Raw genomic sequence first — 12,863 nt, 5'->3', positions numbered from 1 at the left:
TGCTAAACCTTCAGCAGAGCCTCATGGGTTCATGGAGTTCTTGTCCTGACTATACAGAAGTGCGATGGTCCTGACCAGACCGACCTGACCAGACCGACCTGACCAGACCGACCTGACCAGACCGTCCTGACCTGACCGACCTGACCAGAACGTCCTGACCAGAACGTCCTGACCAGACCGACCTGACCAGACCGTCCTGACCAGACCGACCTGACCAGACCGTCCTGACCAGACCGACCTGACCAGACCGACCTGACCAGACCGACCTGACCAGACCGTCCTGACCAGACCGACCTGACCAGACCGTCCTGACCAGACCGTCCTGACCAGACCGTCCTGACCAGACCGACCAGACCAGACCGTCGTGACCAACCCAACAAATTGCGGCAGTAAACTCCTGCACTGGAATTGATAACTGGAATCTGGCGCCCTTTATTGTTCCCTGGGTTGTCTATACTAGTTCTCTAGACTCAGGTAACTTCCCATTTACTGGTCCTAAATTCTCCTTCAACTTTCCACAGTATCATTTATTTCCTCATGTAACGTTCAGTTTTTTTTTTTGCCAGGGTCAAAGATGGCGTCAGAACAGTGACACGTCACGACTGTACACGTGACTCCATGTCACCTGCGCATGAAGGCGGAAATCCAAGATCCGGCAGAGGCAACAGCAGACGGAGCTCAGGAGCGGCAGGGTGAGTGCGGTGCCCGCGGGCGGGGACACCGGGATAGGGGGTCTGGCGGGGACTGGGGTGTTAACCCTTCCGTCTCCTGAGCAGCTTACGTCACGGCCGTGTGCATGTGTAGCGGCTGCAGCCCTGTAGTAGTCGGTGTTGTATCTTCCCATAGACACAGGATGTGAAGGCTGCGCTGTCAGCCCCGACATAGAAGATGTGCTGCAGTCCAGGATCACTGTTCTCACACGGCACATACTGTACATACATCCACACCGCATACATGGCGCATACATCCACAGCACATCCACGGCACATACACAGCACATACTGTACATACATCCACACCGCATACATGGCGCATACATACATCCACACCGCATACATGGCGCATACATACATCCACACCGCATACATGGCACATACACAGCACATCCACGGCACATACACAGCACATACTGTACATACATCCACACCGCATACATGGCGCATACATACATCCACACCGCATACATGGCGCATACTATACATACATCCACACCGCATACATGGCGCATACTATACATACATCCACACCGCATACATGGCACATACTATACATACATCCACACCGCATACATGGCGCATACTATACATACATCCACACCGCATACATGGCGCATACTATACATACATCCACACCGCATACATGGCACATACTATACATACATCCACACCGCATACATGGCACATACTATACATACATCCACACCGCATACATGGCACATACTATACATACATCCACACCGCATACATGGCGCATACATACATCCACACCGCATACATGGCACATACTATACATACATCCACACCGCATACATGGCGCATACATACATCCACACCGCATACATGGCACATACTATACATACATCCACACCGCATACATGGCACATACTATACATACATCCACACCGCATACATGGCACATACTATACATACATCCACACCGCATACATGGCACATACTATACATACATCCACACCGCATACATGGCGCATACGTACATCCACACCGCATACATGGCGCATACGTACATCCACACCGCATACATGGCGCATACTATACATACATCCACACCGCATACATGGCGCATACTATACATACATCCACACCGCATACATGGCGCATACTATACATACATCCACACCGCATACATGGCACATACTATACATACATCCACACCGCATACATGGCGCATACTATACATACATCCACACCGCATACATGGCGCATACTATACATACATCCACACCGCATACATGGCACATACTATACATACATCCACACCGCATACATGGCACATACTATACATACATCCACACCGCATACATGGCGCATACTATACATACATCCACACCGCATACATGGCGCATACATACATCCACACCGCATACATGGCACATACTATACATACATCCACACCGCATACATGGCGCATACATACATCCACACCGCATACATGGCACATACTATACATACATCCACACCGCATACATGGCACATACTATACATACATCCACACCGCATACATGGCGCATACATACATCCACACCGCATACATGGCACATACTATACATACATCCACACCGCATACATGGCACATACTATACATACATCCACACCGCATACATGGCACATACTATACATACATCCACACCGCATACATGGCACATACTATACATACATCCACACCGCATACATGGCACATACTATACATACATCCACACCGCATACATGGCGCATACGTACATCCACACCGCATACATGGCGCATACGTACATCCACACCGCATACATGGCGCATACTATACATACATCCACACCGCATACATGGCGCATACTATACATACATCCACACCGCATACATGGCGCATACTATACATACATCCACACCGCATACATGGCGCATACATACATCCACACCGCATACATGGCGCATACTATACATACATCCACACCGCATACATGGCGCATACATACATCCACACCGCATACATGGCGCATACATACATCCACACCGCATACATGGCGCATACTATACATACATCCACACCGCATACATGGCGCATACATACATCCACACCGCATACATGGCACATACTATACATACATCCACACCGCATACATGGCGCATACGTACATCCACACCGCATACATGGCGCATACTATACATACATCCACACCGCATACATGGCGCATACGTACATCCACACCGCATACATGGCGCATACGTACATCCACACCGCATACATGGCGCATACATACATCCACACCGCATACATGGCGCATACTATACATACATCCACACCGCATACATGGCACATACTATACATACATCCACACCGCATACATGGCACATACTATACATACATCCACACCGCATACATGGCGCATACGTACATCCACACCGCATACATGGCGCATACGTACATCCACACCGCATACATGGCGCATACATACATCCACACCGCATACATGGCGCATACTATACATACATCCACACCGCATACATGGCACATACTATACATACATCCACACCGCATACATGGCACATACTATACATACATCCACACCGCATACATGGCGCATACGTACATCCACACCGCATACATGGCGCATACGTACATCCACACCGCATACATGGCGCATACGTACATCCACACCGCATACATGGCGCATACATACATCCACACCGCATACATGGCGCATACTATACATACATCCACACCGCATACATGGCACATACTATACATACATCCACACCGCATACATGGCACATACTATACATACATCCACACCGCATACATGGCGCATACGTACATCCACACCGCATACATGGCACATACTATACATACATCCACAACGCATACATGGCACATACTATACATACATCCACACCGCATATATGGCACATACTATACATACATCCACACCACATACATGGCGCATACATACATCCACACCGCATACATGGCACATACTATACATACATCCACACTGCATACATGGCACATACTATACATACATCCACACCGCATACATGGCGCATACATACATCCACACCGCACACATGGCACATACTATACATCCACACCGCATACATGGCACATACTATACATACATCCACACCGCACACATGGCACATACTATACATCCACACCGCATATATGGCACATACTGTACATACATCCACACCGCATACATGGCGCATACATACATCCACACCGCATACATGGCGCATACATACATCCACACCGCATACATGGTGCATACATACATCCACACAGCATACATGGCGCATACATACATCCACACCGCATACATGGCGCATACATACATCCACACCGCATACATGGCGCATACATACATCCACACCGCATACATGGCGCATACATACATCCACACCGCATACATGGCACATACTATACATACATCCACACCGCATACATGGCGCATACATACATCCACACCGCATACATGGCGCGTACATACATCCACACCGCATACATGGCGCGTACATACATCCACACCGCATACATGGCGCGTACATACATCCACACCGCATACATGGCGCGTACATACATCCACACCGCATACATGGCGCGTACATACATCCACACCGCATACATGGCGCGTACATACATCCACACCGCATACATGGCGCGTACATACATCCACACCGCATACATGGCGCGTACATACATCCACACCGCATACATGGCGCGTACATACATCCACACCGCATACATGGCGCGTACATACATCCACACCGCATACATGGCGCGGCACATACTGTACATACATCCACACCACATACATGGCACATACATCCACAGCACATACACACGGCATATACACAGCACATACTGTACATACATACACGGCATATACACGAATACACGGCACATACAGCCACACCGCATACACGGCACATACATCCACAGCACATACATATACGCGGCAGATACATAAAGTACAGACCAAAAGTTTGGACACACCTTCTCATTTAAAGATTTTTCTGTATTTTCATGACTATGAAAATTGTACATTCACACTGAAGGCATCAAAACTATGAATTAACACATGTGGAATTATATACTTAACAAAAAAGTGTGAAACAACTGAAAATATGTCTTATATTCTAGGTTCTTCAAAGTAGCCACCTTTTGCTTTGATGACAGCTTTGCACACTCTTGGAATTCTCTTGTTGAGCTTCAAGAGGTAGTCACCGGGAATGGTCTTCCAACAATCTGTACTGTGCATCCACACCGCATCCACAGCACATACATACGGCACATACATATACACAGCACATACATACATCCACACCGCATACATGGCACATACACATGACACATAGATCCACAGCACATACACCCACACCGCATACACGGCACATACATCCACAGCACATACATAATACATATACACGGCACATACACACATCCACACCACATAGACGGCACATACATCCACAGCACATACACACGGCACATACATATACACACGGCACATACATCCACAGCACATACATATACATATACACAGCACATACATACATCCACAGCACATACACACGGCACATACATATACACAGCACATACATACATACATACACAGCACATACATACATCAACACCGCATACACGGCACATACATACATCCATGGCTCATACATACACAGCACATACATACATCCACACCGCATACACGGCACATATACACAGCACATACATACATCCACACCGCATACACAGCACATACATACATACATCCACAACGCATACACAGCAACTACATACATCCACACCACACGACACATACATATACACAGCAAATACATACATCCACACCGCATACATGGCACATACATACATCCATACCACATCCACGGCACATACATCCACAGCACATACATACACATGGCTTGCAAGGAGCAGTAATCACTGATTGTAATACATGTTAGTCCCTTGAGAGTCCACACTGCACTATCTGGGGTCCTGCACACAGGTGGTCCGGCTTATCTCTGGTTGAGTTTGCTGTGTCAGCCTCTATTCTAGCTAGAATTGTTCAGAAAGTGACAATTCACATTACAGGGGGCTGTCTGGTGTCACCATTACATGGTACTGCAGCCCCTTCATTCTGCCTGTCAGCATGGCTCGCCGGGGTCAAATCCTTATGATCATTGGTTTAGTCCTATAAAATCCCAGCTTGACAGTAAAAGAACGTTGAGTCAGTGATTGGCTGCTAAAGCCATGTGGTGCCGAGGCTCAGACTGATCCACAGGAGAAGAGGAGAATCCCCCGGTAGGCCCCGATGCAGGAGTGGACCCCTCACCTTCCCATATAGCCACTAGTTGGCACAATACTCTTGATTTGCTATGTGCAGACAGGGGCTCCTTTAGTAAATGGCACACTACCCAGTGTGGTATTATATACATTTGTGAATGAGGTAATGAGCTATTTGTATGTAGCTGAGCAGTGGTCCCTGGAGTCGATTAATACTTGCGGCCCCCAGTCCAACAATATGTGCCTCAGTCGTGATTCACTTCAGCCAGGTAAACAAACACCTTCAGGGAGCAGCGGAGAGGCAGTAGGTAAAAAAAACCCATTAATGCACACTAAGGGTATGTGCACACGTTGCAGATTGTCTGCGGATCTGCAGCGTTTTTTGCAGTGCAGAAACGCTGCAGATCCGCAATTGATTTACAGTACAATGTAAATCAATGAGAAAAAAAATGCTGTGCACACTTTGCAGAAGAAACGCTGCGGTTTAAAAGAAGTAGCATGTCACTACTTTTTTGTGAATCTGCAGCGTTTTTGTACCCATACCATTATAGAAAACCGCAGGGGTAAAAAAACGCAGCCAATCCACAGCAAAAACGCACAAAAAACGCGACAAATCCGCAGGTGCGTTTTCTGCCAGGAGAGGCAGAATCCACACCAGAAATTCCTAAGCCTAATCCACAACGTGTGCACATAGCCTTAAAGGGTTAATCCGCAGCATAGGTAGAAACGTATATGTTGGCACTCATTGTCTGCAGCAGGCATATGAGACCACAATATCACATTATCTTACGGCAACAGCATCGCTGATTTTGCAGAAACTTTGCTTCTATGGGCAGTGAGTATACACTGTTTTTATTTAAATTGGGGACAAGAATTGATTAAACTGGGTTTATCCAGTAATGGAAAACCCCTTTAATTATTTACCGTTATCAGCCTATTAATGGATGCTAATTTTGTTTTCTAGGAAAGATGATTTCCGAAGGCGGTTCGTTCATGCGGGGCATGTTGATAGGAGGTGGCTTTTGTCTGGTGGTGACTCTTCTCGGACACATTAAGTTGGGGCATGAATCTGCCTCCCCCCATGAGCACCATCACATCCAGGCACCTAACAAGGAGGACGTATTGAAGCTTTCACATGCAGAACGGTTGGACTTGAGTAAGAGCATGCAGGTCTACTGTATCATCCTTGTCAAGCCAAAAGACCTGAGCCTCTGGTCTGCCGTCATAAACACGTGGAGCAAGCACTGCGACCGGACTGACTATTACAGCTCGGAAAACGTTAAGGTCTTTGAATCCATCGTTGTTGACAGCAGCGACATGTGGACCATGATGAGAAAAGCCCTCCAGATGGCTTATGAGAAACATAAAAAGGAGTACAACTGGTTTTTCATTGCTCAACCCTCTACTTTTGCCATCATTGAAAACCTAAAGTACTTTGTCTTGAAGAAAAATCCTTTGGAGCCTTTCTACATTGGTCACACTGTAAAAGATGGAGACCTAGATTATGTGGATTTGGCGGGTGGCATTGTGCTCAGTATCGGGTCAGTAAATCGTCTTATCCATGTCATGAACGAGCCCGATAAGTGTCCAGAAACTGGTGGCCTCATATGGAAAGTTCCAGGAGATAAGCAGTTGGCCATGTGCCTGAAGTATAAGGGAGTAGTGGCCGAAAATGCAGAAGACTCCGAAGGCAAGAACGTCTTCAACACCAAATCTGTAGGGACCCTAATTAAAGAAGCCATGGCAAATGATCCTCAAAAGGTTGTTGAAGGCTGTTGCTCAGACATGGCGATCACATTCAGTGGCATATCTCCAAACCACATGCAGGTTATGATGTACGGTGTGTACAGGTTACGGGCGTACGGGCACAGCTTTAACGACGCACTAGTCTTCTTACCGCCTTCAAATTCCGATAACGACTGACGAACTTCTATTCGCATCACTAAATACTCTAGGGTGTGCTTAATTCTGAAATCCGGAGACAAGGACTAAAAAAGAAACTAATCAATCAAGTATGGTGGCTCTATTTATTTATGCGGGGAGGAAGAGCGGGATCCGTGTACATGTGTAATTTACTCTCTTCTCTGTACATTCTAGAAGCTTCTGTCTTTCCACATGTCGGGACTGCTCAATACTGTTTCACTACTCGGACTGCAACTGATTTTCTTCGGTGATGATTTTTGAACTCAAATTCTATTTTTCTACGTCATACAGAACTGGGTTGATCTTTTCAGTTTCCGTGGTCAGCGAGCTTTGTACAATTCTTCAGGCTGCTCCCTATGGGAGAGTGTAAATGAGCTGACTTGTGTCTGTCACCTCCGTCGTACATGGGTGATATTGCCAAATGACAGTGTTTGGTGTTAGAGGACACGTTCCCTTCCTACCACGAGGCTCGAACCCCATTACCTCATACACCTAGGGCATAGGGCCCCTTTGTATACAAGTGATAGGACATGGCATCCCCCAGGGAGGCCCTTCTGGTATTTTAGAAGGTGGTGTGATGGCACCTCTACATTTTTATTAGGAATCCACAAGCCAGAGCCCTAGTGGCATCGTTGTTCTCCCTGTGAGATACAGGACTGGTGGGGAAGTAATATGGAGGGGGGCATCCTGGTTTTATGCAGCAACGTTCTCTCCCCACATCTTATAATTGCCGCATGTCGCAATGATTCTGCTGCATATTTTCTTATAATGGTGCATTGTGCCATTCCTACAACTCAATGGCCGACTGGGCTTTACCATTCTACTTGTCACAAGATTTGCCTACACAATCTGGACCTGATCGCTGTGTCAACAAGTGTAGGGACGCACATTATTGACAAAGGGAACGGCACTGGCCAGTTGTCAATTTATTCAGAATTTTCCAGGAGGCATAACTGAAGAACAAAATTCAGAATGTGAGGACTTGGATATGTTAACACAGCCAACACATCGTTATTAAAGGGATTGTCCGGGCATAAAATATTGCTGACTTACCGCTAGGATAGATCATCAATATCCGCGCAATGACAGTCTGTCACCCGGAACCACCATTGATCAGCTGTTACTAGGTTTTGGAGGCAGCTAAATATTAAAAGGAGCCACTGCAGCTCCAACGGACTCTCAGTATTTCGAGGATCGATAACCAAAAAAACCCACGAAAGAAAACCCCCATCCCTGGAAAAAAAAAAGTTTTATAAATGGCAGGAATATTATTCCATAGCCACTAACGTCTGCATTAAGAGGTGAGCGGTGCTGATGTCGCCTCTACAGATATCTGCAGATAGCACTGCACGCATCCCGGCAGACCACCGCTCACCTCCCAATGTAGAAGTGATCGGAGCCAGAATACCCCTTTATGCAAAACCAGCAGTAATACTATGAAAAGATAACTTTTTGTTAGTTGCAAGATCTCACAAAAACGTGACAAAGTCTCCACTGTCTGCCACCATGGTAGATAATGGTCGCCTCTGGCCATGCCTGGAGCCCACCGCACACAAGCCTCTCTTCTGGGTATCTGCATAATAACCATTACAAAAAAGTTTTTGAGATGTTAATGGTTTTTCAAAGAAAACCAAGAAAACCTCATCCTGGTGATAACAGAGAACTGTAGAGTCCTAGGAAAAGCTCCAGGAATATTTCATGGGGGACGAGATCCGGCAGAAGAGGGGTCAGATCCACTTTTATGGGAGTCTATTACAAATTTTTATTTTTGTCTTTCTGTAATACAAGATGTGAGCGGTGATTATTCTTTTTACTTTTGTAAGCCCCTGTTATCACTATAGAGGGGGTATGTGCTGTAGATGGCACGTGTCCTCCTTCCTATGCTGCTGACGGGTGCATATTCCAGCCTATCCGGTCTCCAGCAGCATAATAGTCCTGTCATTATAACCTCGCCTTGTAGTAATGATTCCCTCTGTAAAGTCGAGGAGGAAAAAACTAATTTATCTATTTGGTTACTAAGTGTGCAAATTAGGCTATGCGAATAATCCTTTTTTTTTTCCTTTTATCACTATTTAAAAAAAAAAAAAAAAAGTGGAGGTGAGGCAGAGGAATAAAATGGCTAAAAATTAAATTTACTGACGATCAATGATTTAATAAACTCTGATAAAATGGCTTGTGGAAGAGGATGTTGGATCTGTCTTTCATTCGCCTTTATCTCGACAGCGAGGAGTTAAGGCCATCTAATGCTCTAAAACATCAGTACACGTACTATTACTTCATCTCTCATTAATTGTGGTGCTTGGATATGAGTGTTTTTTCGACCGAATCATAATGGAAAAATATAGATAAGTAAAGATTTTAGCAGACATCGTTTAAAAATAAATCAATCCAAGAATGAGCCTGATGACCCTTCTCCAGTAATCCCCCATTATCCAACCACCCAGTAAAGACCACTGAGGATTCGCATGGAGAAACCACTATTCCGATTTTCTAACTTTCCTCTTTGGCACATTAAAGGACACCTGTCCCTGTAGAAGCCGTATGCTAATTAGGTTGGCAGTGCATTGGGGTTGTGTTACCGCACTGGGAAGATGCAGCGCAACTGTGTAGACACGCCCACAATGCATTTCCAAACTGATTTGCATATGGCTTTTCAGCTATATCATGATTGGCACATTGGATTTCTACAACATGCTGTCCGGTAATATTGGCAGTGAAGGTTTTAAATATAGAAAAGTACCTGTTCAGTTTTTCCACACACACACAACACTCAGGACTGTTTTTTTTTCGTTAAAGCCAGTTTGTGTTGTCCCATAGATCTGCATATTTTATTTTCTGAAAGTTTTTATTCATTTTTCACACTTATAAATTTTTTTTTAAAAATGTGGGTCTTTGAAAGCTAAATCCATCGACACCTTTTATATCTTTCGTTTGTTGCTACTTTGCCAAGAAATCAGTGTTTTAATTCATATGCAAATAAGGTGTAGTTTTCTGTTCCCGACAGCACTTAATGAGCCTCTGCCTCCTGAGGATGTTTCCCTGCTTACCACCAGCTCAGCTTTGATTGACAGCTCACTGTCTGTGTGACGTTAGGTGCCAGGCAGGGAAATCACAAAGTAGGCTATCAATCAAGCTAAAGGGGCTGGCAAAAACAGGGAAATAAATCAGTGGCTAGTTAAATGCTCTGTCATGCCCAGAGCCCATAATGCCTCATCTGCATATGAATTAAACAGGTAATTTCTTGGGAATTTAGCAGCAGATAGAATATATGAAGGTGTCCATGTATTAAGCTTGGAAGGGTGGGGGGTGTTGATCTTACTGATATTCCCTTTTTAAGAACTTGGATATCTCCTTTTAAGCTGTTCTATGAAATTTGGGATGCGGAACATGCAAAATACATGCCGTGGTGTGAACATATCCTCAGTGTTTCCCAACTGGCTTCTTGATCAATGAATTTGTGTGTTTTCTTTTTTGTTATAAAGAAAAAAGTTTTGTTTAACAACATGAAAAATTTTGATCTACTCTCTGGTCATTCTGCAGAACTGGATCAGAATGGCTGCTCAGCCATGAGGAGCTGCACTACTATACTAAACTGTAATACTATAGGTAGCTTGTAAGGTAAGAATTGCGGAAGATTGCTGGCTGTGTCATATATATTTTTTTTCTATATTTTTGACTGGTATGTGGATATTAACAGCATTTCTTGTATAAAATAATTAAATGAAGAATAAATATTTGTAATTTTTTATGGTCTGAAAAATTTACGACAATGAATTTCTGTATGAATTAAACAATTATTTTATATTACATGTGCTGTATTATTATTATTTTATAGTTTATTCCTGTTTTGCCTAAACTAAATATCTTTCCATTGTATTACATCCTGGCCAGAGATGCATTAGTGATTCTGCAGACTTAAGAGCTGAAATCTTCCGGGTTTAATGTGATTTAAACTTTCTACTTGCATAAGAAGTTGGTCATTCATACGCTATAGTAGCCGCCGACCACTATTTCTTCAGACTCCAGCGTATAATTGTATGGTTGGCTCATCATGGATGTATTTTTTTCTTCAGTTCATTAAGATGCTTACCCCAGAAATCTGGCGTAAACACCTTAATTAGTCACAATATTTTTAGTCAACTTTTCAGTTGCACAAAAATATTTATACTTTTGGGGTTCACAGTACACTCTAGTAATGTCCAACTATGCCAATTTGGGCAGTACATGGACAGGGTGCGGTTACACCTGCCTATCAACTAAATCATAACTTCATAAATTACTCTTAGGCCCAGGATGGCTTACTATGTTCACTATCTACAGCGCACACATATACGCATCACTGCTACATACACACAACTGTCCTAAATACACACAGCTCTGCTACATACATACACACACTACACAACACTGCTACATACACACAACTGTCCTATATACACACAGCTCTGCTACATACACACAATTGTCCTATATACACACAGCTCTGCTACCCACATGCACATCACTGCTACATACACACAACTGTCCTATATACACACAGCTCTGCTACACACATACACACACTATACATCACTGCTACATACACACAACTGTCCTATATACACACAGCTCTGCTACATACATACACACTAATCACTGCTACATACACACAACTGTCCTAAATACACACAGCTCTGCTACATACATACACACACTACACAACACAACACTGCTACATACACACAACTGTCCTACATACACACAGCTCTTCTACATACATACTCACTACTCATCACTGCTACATACACACAACTGTCCTATATACACACAGCTCTGCTACACACATACACACACTATACATCACTGCTACATACACACAACTGTCCTATATACACACAGCTCTGCTACATACATACACACTAATCACTGCTACATACACACAACTGTCCTAAATACACACAGCT

General features: G+C 44.4%; 1 protein-coding gene across 1 annotated transcript; it reads left to right on the top strand.

Annotated features, from left to right (window-relative positions):
* Positions 1-638: 638 nt before the first annotated feature.
* On the top strand, positions 639-11,727 carry C1GALT1C1 (C1GALT1 specific chaperone 1). The gene is made up of 2 exons (XM_069747197.1): positions 639-692; positions 6,962-11,727. The coding sequence occupies exon 2, from the start codon at positions 6,967-6,969 to the stop codon at positions 7,918-7,920; it is 954 nt and encodes a 317-aa protein (XP_069603298.1). The 5' UTR covers positions 639-692; positions 6,962-6,966; the 3' UTR covers positions 7,921-11,727.
* Positions 11,728-12,863: the final 1,136 nt, after the last annotated feature.

The sequence above is a fragment of the Ranitomeya imitator genome, chromosome 2 (assembly GCF_032444005.1).
Source record: "Ranitomeya imitator isolate aRanImi1 chromosome 2, aRanImi1.pri, whole genome shotgun sequence".
NCBI lineage: Eukaryota > Metazoa > Chordata > Amphibia > Anura > Dendrobatidae > Ranitomeya > Ranitomeya imitator.
The sequence above is the reverse complement of the archived record's forward strand: the minus strand, read 5'-3'. Positions and strand labels throughout refer to the sequence as shown.

Coding starts and splice junctions, on each gene's coding strand:
- C1GALT1C1 (XM_069747197.1), top strand. CDS start 6,967: ATGATTTCCGAAGGCGGTTCGTTCATGCGGGGCATGTTGATAGGAGGT.